General features: G+C 36.4%; 1 protein-coding gene and 1 long non-coding RNA gene across 10 annotated transcripts in view; one reads left to right on the top strand and one right to left on the bottom strand.

Moving 5' to 3' along the window:
- COX16 (cytochrome c oxidase assembly factor COX16) overlaps nt 1-16,333 on the top strand; it is a 33,847-nt gene extending 17,514 nt beyond the window's left edge. For 3 of the 4 annotated variants that reach the window (XM_009428065.5, XM_009428066.5, XM_003952533.6), the window contains 2 exons: nt 13,439-13,501; nt 16,160-16,333. In XM_009428065.5, coding sequence (XP_009426340.1) covers nt 13,439-13,501; nt 16,160-16,276 — 180 coding nt within the window. In that variant the 3' untranslated portion in view covers nt 16,277-16,333. Of the gene's footprint in view, nt 1-13,438; nt 13,502-14,391; nt 14,509-16,159 lie in introns of all 4 variants that reach the window. The other variant, XR_010151186.1, reaches the window with a different exon arrangement.
- Nucleotides 1-18,517, bottom strand: part of LOC104002090 (uncharacterized) — an 87,853-nt gene that overhangs the window by 777 nt on the left and 68,559 nt on the right. The gene's annotated exons all lie outside the window — the stretch shown is intronic.

Here is an 18,517-nt window from a genome sequence, read left to right as displayed (position 1 = left end):
ATGTTCTGGTTTAGGAGAATTGTATACTCAGTATACTAAGTAGTCTGAGTTTGTCTTGCTTTTCAACACTAAGATGTGATCTTTGTTTTTTTCTTTAAAATAACATTAGTGATCACATGGCAGTGAATCATGAAATGTAACTAATTTCGTAATCTTTCTTTTTTTTTTTTTTTTTTTTTGCCACGGGGTCTCAGTCTGTCACTCAGACTGGAGTGCAGTGGCCTATCCTGGTTCACTGCAACCTCTGCCTCCCAGGCTCAAGCAATTCTCTTGTCTCAGCCTCCCGAGTAGCTGAGATTACAGGTGTGCACCACTACCACCTGGCTAATTTTTGTATTTTTAGTAGAGATGGGGTTTCGCTATGTTGGCCAGGCTGGTCTTGAACTCCTGACCTCAAATGATCCACCCGCCTTGGCCTTCCAAAGTGTTGGGATTACAGGTGTGAGCCACTGTGCTCAGTCTAGTAATCTTTCTTATTTCATTAGGAAATCTGCAATGTTGTTAGCATTCTCCTACAAAATATGATCTGGTGTAGCTGTTTTTAGAATTTAGAAGGGATTAAAAAACAGAGGTCAATAATTTTGCTTTATTTTATTTATCTTAATTATATTTAATATTAATATCAGTAATTGTATAAAGTATATTGATATGTATCTTTAATAACTGTTACTAAAAGGAAAACTATTTTTCAGTATAAATAAAGACACCTACATTTATAGTATCTACTTTGTAGTAGGACTATATTAGTTCATACACACACACACACACACTCACACACACACAGATGATCCTTGACTTATAATGGGGTTATGTCTTGCTAAACTCATTGTAAATTGAAAATATCATAAGTAAAAAATGCATTTAATACCTGATTAAATGGATCGTAAAGTAAAAGAAACGTACGTTGAAACATTGCAAGTTGGGGCTATATGTTATCGTCTTTATTTTACAGGTGAGGAAACTGAGGGGGTCTATACATTAACTATAGTGGGTCTTTACTTGAAAAAACTGAAGAAAAATAAAGCTTATCTAAGTTGGCTAAGGTCACATGGCTACTTAGGGGTAGAGCTAGGATTCTCACCCTCTGTAATCACACAATTGTGAAATTCAGGACACATAAGAACTCTGGTTTTTTCATTCAGAAGTACATAGCTTTTGTTTATGGCACATATCTGATATTTGTAGTTTTTTTCTCAAGTAATATATGTATTTTATTAGCAGACCTCAGTAATATTGATAGAAAAGTAGAGTATAAAGTCCTATTCAGTTTCCTCAGTTAATTTTATGGTTTTAGAGAAACCAACATCAGCTAGTTTTAAGGACAGTAGGTATTAGGGTAAATTTTAAATTTAAAAAAATGTGTACTTTCTATGAAGGATTAGAACAATTTTATTTAATGAGCAATTTTACTTAATTTTCAGTTAACAACTTTCAATTTAACTGTGTTAAAAGCTTTCAGTTAGCATCCCAATTACTTTATCAAGGAATTTTTTTCTTTTTCCCTTTAAGATGAAAATTATGGTAGTATATGACATTTGGAAGGGAGAAAATAAGTATATATTTGAAAAATAATTGAATAGTGGTCATGTGTTAATACTTGTTAGATGCTGCAAGTAAAGTATTCAGAAACTAGTACTTATAAAGTTTATAATTGAGGCTGGAAGACAGCTAATTAAAAAAATGTACCCAGACATATAATATAGCAATGCCAGTAAAATGCCATTACTAGACGTTCAAGGAGAGGTGTATAGTTTTAACTTGGAAAAGGAGAATCAGAGAAAGTTTTCTAAAGGCATTAGCCTTTGAATTAGGCTTTAAGAATGAGTAGGAATTAGCTAAATGATAGAAATGACTTATATTCTATAAGGTAGAGGGATTATTGGGCACATGGTCAGTGTTTCATTTTAGAACTAACTCTCTGGCAGTGGAGTACAGGTGGATGGGTATTGGGGGAGCAAGAGAGAAGAGAAAATATTGTTTAGGTTGGAAGTAAAGAGATCTGTTAGGATTCTGGGGCAGTAGCATAGATGAACAATAATGGAACCTGAAATAAAATATTTGCAACGATGATAAAGAGAAATTAATGAGTTCCAGCAATAATTTTAGCAGCAAATTGATAGTATTTGATGACTAATGTATGTAATACAAAAATATGAATAAATCTAAGATGTCTCAAGGTTTTGGTTTTGAGGACTAGGTAAATGGTGGTGCCAATAACCCAGTGTATTAGTCTGTTTTCACACTGCTAATAAAGACCTACTCAAGACTGGGTAATTTATACAGAAAAGAGGTTTAATTGACTTACAGTTTCACAAGACTGGGGAGGCCTCAGGAAACTTACAGTCATGGCAGAAGGGGAAGCAAACATGACCTTCTTCACATGGCTGCAGGAGAGAGAAATGAGAGCCTAACAAAGGGGGAAATCCCTTATAAAACCGTCAGATCTTGTGAGAACTTACTATCATGAGACTAGCATGGGGGAAACCACGTCCATGATTTGATTACTTCCCACCAGGTCCCTCCCATGACACATGGGAACTACAATTCAAGATAAGATTTGGGTACAGACACAGCCAAACCATATCACCCAGTTAAGGAGAACAGGGGAGGTTGAGCTACCAGATGAGGTTTAGGAAATGGAGTCAAAGTAAACGGAACAAGATTAGGTAAGGTTAAGAGAATGAGGTTGATTGAAGTTGTGAGGACAAGGTCAGTTGAAGTCAAGGGAATGAGGTTAAAAGAAGGAGGATGGTTAAGGTCTGTAGGAGGAAGATGAGAGGACATGGTTGAGGTGAGAAGGATCAGAAGACAAGGCCTATGACATTTAGAGGCCGAGGTTGGTTGATGATGTTGAAAAGTCAAACTCAGGTGATCAAGAGTCAGTGTTTGGGTGAGGTTGAGTTCCAGTTAGGTAGAGAGGATGAGGTAATGTTGAGTTAAGAGGTTGAGTTTTGTTCTTCAGGATTGAAAGGATAAGATTGTTTGAGGCTGATAGTGGTTGCATGGGTTGAGAGATTGAGGTTAGGGTGGTCAAGAGGGTAAATTGCTGAGGTCAAGGGGGGTTGACACTGTGGTCTAAAGGAAAAAATTGGATCAAGAGAGGATGGGTTCAGTTGAGAAGTTTGGAAAAGGATGTAGAAAGCACAATATGGATTTGGGGTGACCAACCATCATTGTTTGCTTGAGACAGTCCTGATTTTTGTACTGAAAGTTTGGCATCCCAGGAAAAAAAAATCTTGCTTCTCAGTAATGGATGTGCAAAGTTCATGGGAAAGTATAAGCCTAAAAAAGTAAGAGCTGGAAGCAACAGCTTTCAAGTTTTAGAAAATGATTTGGAATAGTTTATCTGCTGTCCCTAGTGGCTGTTGCTGTTTTTTTCTCGTGAGTGCTGATTCTAACAACCAAGGATCCACAATAATGGGTCATACATTGTTGGATCACACCAAAAGATGTGATTTAAGTGTGCAATATAAGTACATTGCAATTGCGAGCAGTAAGTCTTCGACTTTGCCTGCCTGTTGTGCTTTGTAACAGATGGTGTTAGTTTAATTTTTAACATTATAAATATTGTGACCGTGTTTTCTAAGATTAGATAATGAAAATGAGAACAATTATAATATCAGTGCCAGTATGATTCAGACATCACTGAAAAAGAAAGCTAAATGACTCTGTTACTTTAATGACATATGGAAGGACACATACAACTGGATTAAGGAGTTAAATAACCAAAATGGAGCATACTGCACAATACGCAAACAAGAAATTAGATTGGGCATGGTGGAGACAGGAATGTGAAAACAGATATGAAGACTGAATCTCACAGGTCCACGATGAGGCAGGCAAGTACTTACAAATCAATCATAAGTTTACTCATCTCCCCAAAATACAACACTATACTCAGTCTAAAATAGAGCTGCTGAGTTAGCTTGTGTATACCATACCAGTGAGAACATGCATTATCATATTGTTCTCTTGATTGCTCTATGAAACTGACTAAAGTGACATTTTTCTGATTCAGAGGTTAGAACTACTAAAATATCCTATGGGTGAACAAAAGGGGGACTGGTACCAGGTTTGTTGACTTCCTATGTATACTGTTAAATTTTACCAAGGATCGTGCTTTCTATAGTATATCAATGCTAAACAGAAAAATGGCACCAAGAAATGTCCGCCTTAGCTCTTAGGTACTTGATTTAGAAAAAATTGACTTTCAAATTATCTTCTGGGGCCAGGCATGGTGGTTCACATGTGTTAATCCCAGCACTTTGGGAGGCCAAGGTTGGTGGATCACTTGAATCAGGAGTTCAGGACCAGCCTGGGCAATATGGTGAAGCCTCATCTCTGCAAAAAATGCAAAAAAGTAGCCAGGCGTGGTGGTGCGTGCCCGCAGTCCCAGCTACTCGGAGGCTGATCTGGGAGGATTGATTTAGCTCAGGAGTTTGAGACTGCAGTGAGCTGTGATCGTGCCATTGCACTCCAGCCTGGGTGACAGAGCGAGACCCTGTCTCAAAAAAACAAAAGACCCAAAAAGCCAAATTATCTTCTGATTTCTTTGAAGATTTTAATGAAACCACAGAAAATGTAAAACCAAAAATTGTTCATATCTTGTCAGTTGTTGCTTTTGCCGAGTTTTCTTTATGGGATACCAATCAGATGTGTGTTATATTCTTTATGCCCAACATTTCTATTATGATTTTTCAATGTTTTGTTTTCCCCTCATTTTTTTTTGTACTTTATTTTGTATATTTTCTATTGTGTTATCTTCTAGTCACTAAACCTCTTTTTTGCTGTGTTCAATCTCCACATGAAGCCATCCCTTGATTTAGTGATTTCAGTTACTATATTTTTCAGTTTTAAAATGCACATTTAATTCTTTATTACACATTCTAGTAGTCTGGAGAAATCTTCTATGATGCCATATTTTAATCTATTTTTTCCTTTGATATCTTGAACATATACAAATTATTGTTACTTTAAAGGCCTGTCTCCAACATAAGGATCACTATAGATCTGCTTTTATTATTTTTCTCTTGTTTTTTCAGTTATATGATTCTATCTTTAAACATGCCTCATAATTTTTAAATTAAATACTAGACATTATTTATAAACAATTATAGAGTTTCCAGATGGTATTGTTTTCTTCCATAAAAGGCTTATCCTTTTTTCTGCAATGCAGATAGATTGAGGGCTGCTCCATCTTACTATCATCCAGGAGTGAGCCAGGTCCTGGCTTGACTTCAGTTAATTAAGACTTAGGCTATCCTCTCTGTTTCTTCACTATTCCTAGCCCCCAATCTGTCTGTATTGCAGAAAAAAGGATAAGCCTTTCCTGGAGGAAAACAATATCATCTGGAACCTCTATAGTTATTTATAAATAATGTCCATGGACCTACATGGCTTTAAATTGATACTCCAGGAAATTCTGCTCTACTTTTCAGAGAATTTTCAACCTAGTGGTATACTTCTATCTTATGCAGTTCTAGAATTTCAAAACTGTTGTATGTTTTGATCTCTACTTTTTGTCATTATAGCCCTGTGTGGTGGTTTCTGTGACCTCCAGTAGCAGCCATCTGCCTGGTTTCAAACCTTTGTTCTTATCCTATGGGTTTACCAGGTGTGTCAAGGGTTTCCAGGGAAAAAATGGGCTTTCAACTCTAAGCTCTTTTGGAACCCTTCCTTTAGTGGGTCTTTATCTCTTAAACTCCAAGAGACTGCAGTAATAGCGTTTTTTGGTTGATTATTTTGTTTTGCAAATTACTTTGACATTATTGGATAAATTTTAGATTATTGGATAAATTTTGTACAGAAAATAAAGATACAGGAAGAAAGTTTATCAAAGCATTATACAGTAGAGTAGCATCTTAGGTAGAGGTTTGATTTTAATGTATGCTGGTAAGGCAGAAATTTCACACAATCAAAATTAGCACTAAAAATTTCTTTTAAATCACACAAAGTACAGACATATCTCTCAATAATACAGTCAGTTCCTCGTGCCCACCAACAGTAGGTCATTTGCTGTTTTCTTAGTTGAAAGCATATGAGGAAGTTAACTTGTATTGTAGGTTTGTGTTTTATCCCTTTTACATACATGCAATTATTAATATAGTAATTCATTATTTTATTTTTATTTATCTAAGTTGTTTTGTTGTGAAACACAATACAGAAACCAAGGAGTATATTGAACATACATGTACAATTTAATAAATTATCATAAACTGAAAACCCAAGTAACCACCATCTGTGTCAAAAAGTAAAAATTGTTAAGCATTCCAGACCCATTCTGTGTGCTGCTTCCTAATCTCTCCTCCTGCCGCTCCATGTCTTCCTCTTGGCCCTAGCATAAACACTACTGCGCTTTTTTGTTTTTGTTTTTTTGTTTTTTTGAGACAAAGTCTCACTCTGTGGTCCAGGCTGGAGTTCAGTGGTGCAATCTTGGCTCACTGCAACTTCTGCCTCCTGGGTTCAAGCGATTCTCCTGCCTCAGCCTCCCGAGTAGCTGGGACTACAGGTGCATGCTACCATGCCCGGCTAATTTTTTGTATTTTTAGTAGAGACAGGGTTTCACTGTGTTAGCCAAGATGGTCTTGATCTCCTGACCTCATGATCCACCTGCCTTGGCCTCCCAAAGTGCTGGGATTACAGACATGAGCCACCACACCTGGCCCTACTGTGCTTTTTATAGTAATTACTTCCTTGGTTTTACCATTTTAGAATACGTCCCAAAACCTTTGATTAATTTTCTTTGTTTTGAATTTTATATCAGTGGAATTATATATATTCTTTTGTGCTGACTTCTTTTATTCAATATTATATATGTGAAATTCATTTGTGCTTCAAATCTAAGTCAGGGATCAGCAAGCTTTTCCTGTAAAGAGCCAGATAGTAAATTTGAACTTCTGCATTTACTCAAGTTTGCTGTTGTAGTACAAAAGGCAGTCATAGACAAAGGTAAACAAATGAACATAGCTATGTTCATGTTTCCATTTTTATTTGTTTCCATAAATTTTAAAAATTTGGTCCTTTTTTTTTTTTTTAACTCTTTGGTCATTCAGGAGCGTTGTGTATAATTTCCATGTATTTGTACAGCTTCCAAAGCTCCTCTTGTTATTGATTGCTATTTTTATTCTGTTTTGGTCAGAGTAGACACTTGATATGATTGATACTTTTTTGAATTTGTTGAGACTTTGTGGCCTAACATATGGTCTATCCTGGAGAATATTCCATGTGCTGATGAGAAAAAGTGTATTCTGCAGCAGTCTGATGACACATTCTGTAAATTTGTCTTAGGTCCATTTGGTCTAGGGTAGAGTTTAACTTTAATGTGTCTTTGTTGATTTTGTACCTAGATGATCTGTCCATTGCTAAAAGTAGGTTGTTGAAATCCCCCAATATTATGTATTGCAGTCTGTCTCCCTTTAGATTTGTTAATATTTGCTTTGTATATCTGGGTGCTCAGCTGTTGGGTGCATATATATTTACTGTTGTTATATTCTCTTGCTGAATTGACTCCTTTATCATTATATAATTTCCTTCGTTGTCTCTTTTTAGTTTTTGACTTAAGTCTATTTTATCTGATATAAGTATAGCTACTTCTGTTCTTTTTTTGGTTTTCATTTCCATGGAATATCTTTTTCTATTCCTTCACTTGCAGTTTATGTGTATCTTTATAGATGAGGTGAGTTTCCTATAGGCAGCATATACTTGGGTGTTATATTTTAATTCAGTGAGCCACTCTGTTTTCTAACTGGAGAGTGTAGTCCATTTACATTCAGTGTTATTATTGATAGGTAAGGCCTTACTACTGCCATTTTGTTGCTTGTTTTCTAGTTGTGTAACTCCTCGCATCCTTTTTTCATTCCTTTTTATGTGATTAACTGATTTTTATCTGGTAGTATATTTTAACTTGTTGCTTTTTATTTTTAGTGTATCTGTTACGGATTTTTGCTTTGCAGTTACCTCAAGGCTTACAGAAAACATCCTATAGATATAACAACTTATTTGAAATGGATACCAACTTAACTTTGATTACAGAAAAAGGAAAAACCAAAATAAAAACCTATACACATTAACTCTCTTTCCCCCAACATGTTGAATTTTTGATGTTACAATTTATTTATTTTTGAGATGGAGTCTTGCTTTATTGCCTAGGCTGGAGTGCAGTGGTGCAATCTCGGCTCACTGCCACCTCTGCCTTCCAAGCGATTCTTCTGCCTAAGACTCCCAAGTAGCTGGGACTACAGGTGTGCACCACCACAACCGATGAATTTTTGTAATTTTAGTAGAGACGGGGTTTTGCCATGTTGACCAGGCTGGTCTTGAACTCCTGACCTCAAGTGATCCATCCACCTCGGCCTCCCAGGATGCTGGGATTACAGATGTGAGCCACTGTGCCTGGCCACAATTTACATTTTTGTATTGCCAATCTCTTAGCAAATTGTTGCAGTTACTATTTTTAATAGTTTTGTCTTACTAAAGATAAAAGTGGTTTAAACATCATGATTGCAGTATTAGTATATCATGCAGTATTCTTATCTTTTAGTATGAAGAACTCTCTTTAGCATTTCTTTTGGGACAGGTCTAGTAACAATAAATTCCCTCTGCTTTTGTTTGGCAGTCTTTCATCTCTCCATTTCTGAAGGATAACTTTGCTGGATACAGTATTTTTGGTTGTTACAGTATTTTTGTTTGTTTTCCTCAGCACTCTAAATATATTGTCCCACTCTCTTCTGGCCTATATAGTTTCTACTAAGAAGTCTGCTGCCAGGCATATGGATGCCCCTTCTATCATTTGCTTCACTTCTCTTATTGCTCTTAGCCTCTTACCTTTGACTTTGGTGTTTGAGAGTTTGATTATAATATGTCTTGGGGTATTATTTGGGTTGAATCTGATTGGTGACATTTTACCTTGCTTTTCCCAGATACTTATATATTTCTCCAGGTTTAGAAAGTTTTCTGTTATTATTTCTTTGAATAAGCTTTCTGCTCCTTTGTCTTTCTTAGTTCCCACTTTAACTCCAATAACCTGAATATTTGCTGTTTTTATGTTGTTCCATAGATCCTGTGAGCTGTTTATTACTTTCATTCTTTTTCCTTTTTTCTCTTCTTACTGTGTATTGTCAGATCGTTTCTCTTTGAGCTCACTGATCTTTCATCTGTTTGCTGAATTCTTCTGTTGATGCTTTGTAGTGCATTTTTTTGTTTCATTCGTTGTATTTTTCAGCTCCAGGATTTCTGTTTGAGTTTTAAAAAATTATTTCAACCTCTCTGTTCAATTTCTCGATAAATTTCTAAATGGCTCTCTGTCTTTTCTTGAAGTTTATTTAACTTCCTTGAAACAGCCATTTTCAGTTCTTTGTCTGAAAGATTACACATCTCCATCATTTTAGGGTTGGTTTCCAGTGCCTTATTTGTCCATCTGATGAGGTCATATTTTCCTAAATGTTTCTGATACTCAAGGAAATGTGACAATTTGTGTACATTGAGAGCCTCTGTATTTATCTTAGTCTGTGCAGTCTGGTTTTGTTTGTGCCTGTCCTTCTTCAGAGGGTGTTCCAGGGATTCTAAGCACACTGACTGTTGTCTTCCCTGAGCCTGTGTCCACTTGAGCTGCCTCAGCCCTAGAGAGTGCCCAAAGCCCAGGCTTGCCGTGAGTCTCATGAAGGCTCCAAGGTTGGCATGGCTTTTTGGCCCAAATGGATCTGTGGAAGATCCAAGGTAGGTACTGGGGCTGTGTGGGAATGCTGACCAGGTACTTGAGTCCAGAAGACTGTCTCAGCGTACCAGACAAGCATGCCTCCCAACAGTTCTCTGCATAGGCAGGATGGGTTCTTGACTGTAGCAAAAGGGACTGGAGTTGAGACTGGACCCCTTCTGGATCTGCTGTGGGGAGGCTGATGATCCCCTCTCATTGCCACGGATGAGCATGTGTCACTTGGCAGGTCACTGCATCAGTGGGATAGTTCCTCAACTTCCACAGGAGGGGCTGAAGCTGAGACTGAGCTGCCTCGGGATCTACTGTAGAAGAGAGGATGGCATGCCTGTCACATTGCCTCAGGTGGGTGTGCATTTCCCAGCAGGTCCCTAGACAGACAGGATAGTTCCCCAACTGTGGCAGGAGAGGCTGGAACTGAGACTGGGCCCCCCTGGGATCTGCTGTGGCCTGGAGGCTAGAGAGCTGGATCTTGTTGGCTCAAGTGGGGCACTTGTCTCCCTGGAGGATCCTGCACAGACAGGATCGTTTCTCAACTACAGCAAGAGGGGCTGCAGCTGACGCTGGGCCCCCTCAGGATCTGCTGTGACAGGAGGTTGGCAAGCCCACAGGGGAGGCCTATACTCCTGGGCTGCCAGATATGTTGAGTCTCCCTTTGGGTCCTTGTGTAAACAGCTCTGAGCTGGGACCTGCAGCTGAAGGCTGGAGCAGAGCCACAGGGTCACTTTCAGGCTCACTGTCAAGACCAATATCAGCAGGCAGACAAGCCTTTCTGTTAAGTCAGTAGCATGTATGATTCCTTCTGGACCTCTTGGCAGCTAGTTTTGGTTGTAGACTGAAGGCCAAATGGGGCTATAGCTAAGCCCGTTGAAGGACTGGGCTGTTTCCAGGCTTGAACTTAGAAGCAAGCTCAGTGGATCATCCACCTAGGTGTGAATGCATTCAAAACGACCTTCCTAGGTCTTTGGCTCCATCAGGGTTTGACAACCTCCTACCTGAATTCTGAGGTTCCTGCAGCGAGACTTTTTACTGTGGATAGGTGCAGGATTCTTGTTGCTATGGGGGGATATGAGCAGGTTACCTTCTATTCTGCCATCTTGGTGACATCCTGAACATTCCATTCTTGTATGCTTTTCTCCTGTACATGTACAAAAAGGAATTGCTAGATTATAGGGTGTTGTATCATACTTCAATTTTATTTGATAATTCCAAACTGTTTTTCAGAATGACTATCCATCTATACTGTTACCAGCAATTTATTGTTAAGGCTCCAAATACTTTGTATTGTCAGTTTAATTTTGTTTTGTTTTTTAAAATCATTCTGGTGGGTGTGTTACGAATTGCTATCTAATTATGAGGTGAATTTAAATTTTCCATGGTGACCGATGAAGTTAATCACTTTTTATATGTCTGTTGGCCATTTTTGTATTCTATTTTGTATATTCATTTTTGTGATGTGTCTATTGAGGCCTCTTGCTCATTTTTTCTACTAGATTATTGGGTTTTTTTCCTACTATTTTTTAGGAGTTTTTTTATGCATGCCAGATTATAAACCTTTTAGTCTTCACTTTCTTAATGGTATCTTTTGATGAACAAATTTTCTTAAGTTTAATACAGTTGGTTGGGTGCCGTGGCTCACACCTGTAATCCCAGCACTTTGCGAGGCCGAGGCGGGTGGATCATGAGGTCAAGAGATCAAGACCATCCTAGCCAATATGGTGAAACCCCGTCTCTACTAAAATACAAAAAATTAGCCGGGCGTAGTGGCACATGCCTGTAGTCCCAGCTACTCGGGAGGCTGAAGCAGAGGAATTGCTTGAACCCAGGAGGCAGAGGTTGCAGTGAGCCGAGATCGTGCCACTGCTTTCCAGCCTGGTGACAGAGTGAGATTTCCATCTCAAAGAAAAAAAGTTTAATACAATATATTTTATTCTTCTTTTACTTTATGATTTTTAAGAAACATTTTCCCTACTCCAAAGTATAAATATTTTTCTATGTGAATTACTATAAGTTTTGATTTTTGCCTTTCATATTTGGGTCTACATTCTATCTGGAATTGATTTTTTTCTTTTTTTGTATGTGATGTGAGGAATATATTCTCTTAATAGATAAGAAATTGTGCAATCCTCAAATATTGACAATCGCATTGTTTCGTGACTGCTCTTCTGTGCCTAATTTGTCATAAATCAACTGTTCATATAAGTTTTTAAGTCTGCTTCAGGATTCTCTGTTCTGTCACATTAGTTTGTTTGCAAATTACATTGTGATTTCCAAATTAACTTCGCCTTTCTGGAATAAATTCAACTTGATCATGGTATGCTCTCTTTTTGGTATGTTGCTGAATTCTTTTTACACTATTTAAGAATTCTGCATTTGTGTTCATATATGAAGCTGGCCTGTTATTTTTATTTTCTTGTGAAATTTGATATCAGGGTTATGCTTACCACATAATTCATACAGAGTGTTTGTTACACTGGCATTATTTCTTCCTTGGGAGAATTCACTGGCAAAGCCATCTGACCCTGGACTTTTCTTTGTGTGAGGTTATTCATTATAGATTTAATTCTTTATAGATTGTAAAACTATTCAAGTTGTCTATTGTGCCTTTGTCAGTTTTGGAAAGTTGCATTTTTCTATTAATCTGTCCATTTTATCTAAGTTTTCAAATTAATGGCATAAAATTATTCATATTATTATACTATCTCTTTATTGCCTATAGAATTTGTGCTGTTGACCTTTTCATCTAAATACTCTTTTCATCTAAATACTCTTTATTTGTGACTTCTCTTTTTTCTCTTAATCAACTTCACTTTGATTAAAAATGTTTTTGTTTTGTTGTGCTTATTTCTTATGATGTTCTTTCAGTCTGAGGACTCATTGCTATGTAGTGGGGAATTCTTTGCTATTTTTATTTGATTGTTGCTCTCCCTCCCCTTTATTTTCTAATTAATTCTGGAACTTCTAGCTATGTGTTAGAACTTTTAGGTCTAGCTTTTGTAAAATACTTTTTTTCATTCATCTCATTTTTATCTCTTCATGCATTACTCCAGTGAAATCCTCTGGTTATGCTTCTATTTTACTTATTTGATCTTTGCTTTTTTGTAGTTGTTGTTTATTAATTTCAGCCATCATACTCTTTTCCCTGAAGGTTTGCCACATACAGAAAGGCTTTTTATACAGGTAATATAGCATTAGTTCCTTTTTACCTCTATGGATTTTTTTTTTTTTTTTTTTTGGTAGATATCTACTTCTGGCCCATGGAAGGTATTCCTTTTTGTTTTCAAGTGCAGCATTATATTAGTATTTTTGTTATTTCTCCATAATATAATTTAGATTGGTGGTTAATAGTGTGAACTCTGGAGGCAGAGAACTAATACTTAAAGCCAAGCTCTGCTTCTTTGACATGTTATTCAAACCCCGTGTCCCATATTCCTTACATATAATACAGATAAAGATAATACATATCTCATGGATTTTGTGAGGATGAAACAAGATAATATATGTCAAAATGCCTCTCACATAACAAGTAATCAGTAGATATTAACTCTTTTTAGTTGAATAATGGTGGCAGTAGTACATTAGTTATCATTATGTGATCAGAGTAGATGGTGGAGATTTTGCCATGTGTTTGTATTTGGCTATAGTATTTCAGCCATCTCTTCTATAACTTAAAATTGAAAATTGAGTCTAACAGACTTAGATAACATTACTTTTTTTCCTTTTCTACAGATGGATCCTGAGCTTGAAAAAAAACTGAAAGAGAATAAAATATCTTTAGAGTCGGAATATGAGGTACAGTATGTTAATATAGTCTCTGTCTTATAACAATCAGTTACTGGTTTTATCTGCCTTAAAAGTATTAGTAGTACAGAAAAAAATTATGTTGAATATATGGTATTTGATAAACTGTATATTCATTTGAAAAGAAAATAAAAAGATGGATCCATACTTAATATACTACAAATAAATAAATTCCAGATGGATCAAGAATTTGAAAGTAAAAAACAAAATGCTAAAAGTACTAGGAGAATATAAATGGAGAATTTTGTTTGTTGTCTTGAGTCAAAAAAGCCTATTTAAATGTGATATAAAACCCAGAAGCTCTAAAAGTAAAGATCAATGGGTTCATACATACAAATTCAAAAGTTAAGAATAAAAAAAGTATATAAAGTCACAGGTTACATGAGAAATCCTACAGATATAGTTTAATCTTATCATGGCACATTAATTTACTTAAATATGAAGACCATCTCCAAATCAATGTGAAAAAGTTCAACAATTCATTTGTTCAGTAAGAACATGGGAAGGCATAGCATGTAAAACTTTTGGACAAAAGGAAATAAGTATCATTCTTAAACATATGAAGAGATGCTCAATTTATCATAATAGGAATGTCAAAGTCTAACGAGGTATCACTTTTCACCCATCTAATTAGCAAAAATCAAGGAGTTTAACAGCACGCTATATTATGGGATGTGGTGAGGATGTTCTTCATGTCTTTGAGTTTGTCATTTTTTTGACTGGATTATATTTTCCTGTTTCTTTGTATATGTCTGGTCATTTTGTATTGAAAGGTAGTCATTGTGAATAATACACTGAAGAAAATTCTGAAGAGTGTTGATTTTTATTTTGACAATTTAATTGTTAGCTAATCACCTTAAACTTCATTTTGTGCTTTGTAGGGAAGTATCTGTTGAAGGGCTACTATCTTTCCTTGGCCCTTCTCCCTTGTTGGGACTCAATCTCCAGACTATCTCCCCAGAGAATCTTGTCAAGGCTTGGCTTTAAGCTTTGTTGGGGTGAGTCTAAAGAAAATCTTATTCTCAGGCATAATTTTTACTCCTGAAGAACAGTCCTTTTGGTGTCTTAGGTGGATGTCAGGGTAGCAACAAAATGTTAAAAGAAAGGTCTCCACTCTGGCAGGCCTGGAAACTCCATATTCTTGACACTGTTTTTTCTCAGCATTTCTTGACACTGTTCCACACTCAGGCCTATACCAGTTAGCTGTGAAGTGTTATGTCTTGGGTGGTTTTTCTCAGCACATTTACATAGCCCATTCTTCAGCCACTGTGCACGTTTTGTAGAATTCTACAAGGAATCTCCTTCACCAAAGATCTGTAAAGGCTAGACTACTTTTACATGAACTTGTTATTTAAGAATTTCCTTCAGTTCTGTTAAGCATATATATCTTACATTACCTGGATAGTGGCCATTATTCTTTATTAAAATCTTTTAATAACTTTAGATCATTTCATAACTATACTTATGAAATAATCTAAATTCTTCTTGTATGCTAAATTAGTTGAATTTTGTTCCTTCATGTATATATGTAATACAGACTCCTGGTAAAACTATAAGTGAACAGTATTTTCATTTACTACTTTCCCATTGATTAAAAAAAAAAATCCTGTAACTTGCTAACTTGTAGTTCTACAAGTGCTATACCAGTAATATACCAGTAATGATGCTATGAAGAGTTTGTCTGGGAGTAGATTTTCCTTCTAGTTCTTCTAGGACCTGTAGAATTTGAGAGCTGAGGACTCTCAAATGTAGAGTATTTGGTCCAACCTTTTCATTGTTACTTATGAGAGAGTTAATGCCCAGGTGGCTTAAATCACTTTCCAAAGGTTATATAGCTAGTTAGTAAGAGAGTAATGCTTAGTATCCAAGTGTCAAGGTAAATTTATTCCATTTTCCCTGTCTCTGGATATAAGCTATCCTGTGTTTTCACAGCTTTTTTTTTCTATCTTACTCAATTATTTCAGAACAACCAAAACAGCAGATATGTAAAAGTTAATGTCAGAGTGGTGGTCAGTAGGAGAAAGGTGAAGAAACATTTATTTCTTCCCTTTTATTCCAACTATTTTTGTGCTTGAGAGGTACTTCAGACTAAATGAAGGTAGGATGATCCATAATGTAGTTGCAGTTAGTTTCAGTTGCCCAAAAGTGTTTTGCTTATGATAGATAGCTGTAGGAAAGTCTTTTCATTCCTAAGTCCAGGCATAAGACAAATTATCTTGGTCTCTTTTCTTTTTTGTAGAAGACTTTAGGGTCTCCACCCTTTGTTCTTTTCTTCTTATTTTCTACCATCATCCCTGATAACCCTTTCAGTCACTGTGCTGGATCAGCCTTCAGATTTGTACTTTTGTTTTCCCAGCTTCAGCTTTTTTCCTTGTCCTCTCAAAAATAAGGCATGTAGACTCTTTCTCTATTTTAATAGTTTTATGGTTAAGGTGGCGTAAGATAGGCATTAACATCAGTAACAAATGAAAAGTTCTAAATCTTAAGATGACATTTCATCAATGATTGTAGTTGATTTATTTGCTACAATTGTAATCGAGGACCTATCGGATACTTTCTACTCATTTATTCATTGAGTTAGTTGTGTCCTAATCAAAGCCACAGGCTCTTATACTAATATTTATACTTTAATTTTTTGTGGTTCTATAGAAAATAAAAGACTCCAAGTTTGATGACTGGAAGAATATTCGAGGACCCAGGCCTTGGGAAGATCCTGACCTCCTCCAAGGAAGAAATCCAGAAAGCCTTAAGACTAAGACAACTTGACTCTGCTGATTCTTTTTTCCTTTTTTTTTTTTTTAAATAAAAATGTTATTAACTGGACTTCCTAATATATACCTCTATCAAGTGGAAAGGAAATTCCAGGCCCATGGAAACTTGGATATGGGTAATTTGATGACAAATAATCTTCATTAAAGGTCATGTACAGGTTTTTATACTTCCCAGCTATTCCATCTGTGGATGAAAGTAACAATGTTGGCCACGTATATTTTACACCTCGAAATAAAAAATGTGAATACTGCTCCAAAAACAGTCACGTATTCCACTCTCCAACTACCCACATATTCCTTTTGCAATAGCCACTAGGGCATCATTTTGATATTTCATTCTGATTTCTGATTCCTAATGAGGACAGTAGGTCTGGATCCAAATTCTCACAGTAAAATCAAGCAGTAATTTTCTCTCATATCTATTAGGGAAAGAAAAATGATCACAATCTGCTAAGAGTCTTGATTTTCTTTGTAATGCCTCACATAGTATGATAATCAGTCTCCAAAGCATCACATGATAATTACAATACCATTAACATGTCAAGGAAATTATATTATTTATGGTTGTCAAAAATTATGAAGTAGTGTATGATTATAAGCAGATATGGCAAATTTGTTCAGTAAATCCATAGATGACTACATTTTGAGAAATACTAAGATAATACTAAAAATTATGCCTTAGCATAATTTGCATGCAAAATTGCCCTCTAGTGTTTTTGTTTTGTTTTGAGACATAGTCTCGCTCCGTTCGCCCAGGCTGGAGTGCAGTGGCACGATCTCTGCTCACTGCAAGCTCTGCTTCCCGGGTTCACACCATTCTCCTGTCTCAGCATCCTGAGTAGCTGGGACTACAGGCACATGCTGTCATACCCGGCTAATTTTTTGTATTTAGTAGAGATGGGGTTTCACCACGTTAGCCAGGATGGTCTCCATCTCCTGACCTTGTGATCCACCCACCTCGGCCTCACAAATTGCTGGGATTACAGGTGTGAGCCACCACGCCTGGCCGAAAGTTAGTTGTTTTGAACTCATTTTCTTCTGTTTACGCCTGTCTTTATCAGCTTCTACCTTCTGGTTTCATGCTGAGTTCTAGTTGCCTAAAGTCTCCATTGAAACACTCCTGTTATAATTGCCATAAAATCATAAATCCACTCCCCCTTTCTCCTCCTAGTCAAAATTTGTATTCTTTTCAGCAGGTTGGTTTTAATAAAAAGTAAATTAAGTTGATTAGTGATAATAATTTGTGATAGACATGATTCATAAGATAGTTATCTGGGGGAGCAATTGGATTTCAGAGAAAAAAAGAGTCTCCACTTATTATTCACTCATTAAACAAGTAACTTAAAAAAGGATCATTGATTTAAATGTAAAACATAAAAGTATAAAACTTTTAGGAAAAACCACAGGAGAAAGGCTTCAACTTACCAAATAGCTCTTACCAAAGAATATTGATAAAAGAAAAACTTGACAGATTGACACATCAATATTACAAACTTTTGTTTGCCAAAGGCCCTGTTAAAAGGATGAAAAATGTAGAGACAGAGAAAACACATGTAAACCACATATCTGGCAAAAGACTCATACCTAGAGTAAAGAACTCTGTAAACTCAGTTAAAAAATATCCAATTAGAAAATGGGCAAAAAACATAGAGACATTTCACCACAGAGGATACACTGATAGCAAATTAGCTCTGAAAAGAATGTTTGACATCACTATGAAGGAAATGCAATTTTAGACTACACTGACATCACTACACATCTATTAGAATACCTAAAAAAAAAAAAAAGTTAGTGACAGTATGAAATGCTGGCCAGGATGTGGAGAAATGAAATCTCACATGGTGGTGGTATCATGTAAATGGTACAACTCATCTGGAAAATTGGCAGTTTCTTTAAAAGCATAAGGGACTTCTGGTTTCCAGTTTGATATGTAAAAAGTTTGAAAAATTTAATTGCCATCATAACAAAGAAAAAAGCTGAACAACTAAACTCTGACTTTGAGTTGAAGTCACAGGACAAACTACCACCCTGAAAACTGGAGACAAAGGCAGGTCCAGAAAATCATATTTTACCTGGAGGAGCACCTGCCCAGAAACCACCACTGGAGCCAGCATTGGGTAGGAATATCTAAAGGTAATTGAATACTTCCTGGAGGCTGATCATGGACTAATTGAGAGAAAATCTCTTGAGAGGAGGCCAAGCCTTGTGTGGATTGGAGAAGGCACACTTGTGAGTT

This window comes from Pan troglodytes, chromosome 15, assembly GCF_028858775.2.
Source record: "Pan troglodytes isolate AG18354 chromosome 15, NHGRI_mPanTro3-v2.0_pri, whole genome shotgun sequence".
NCBI classification, from domain to species: domain Eukaryota; kingdom Metazoa; phylum Chordata; class Mammalia; order Primates; family Hominidae; genus Pan; species Pan troglodytes.
The sequence above is the reverse complement of the archived record's forward strand: the minus strand, read 5'-3'. Positions and strand labels throughout refer to the sequence as shown.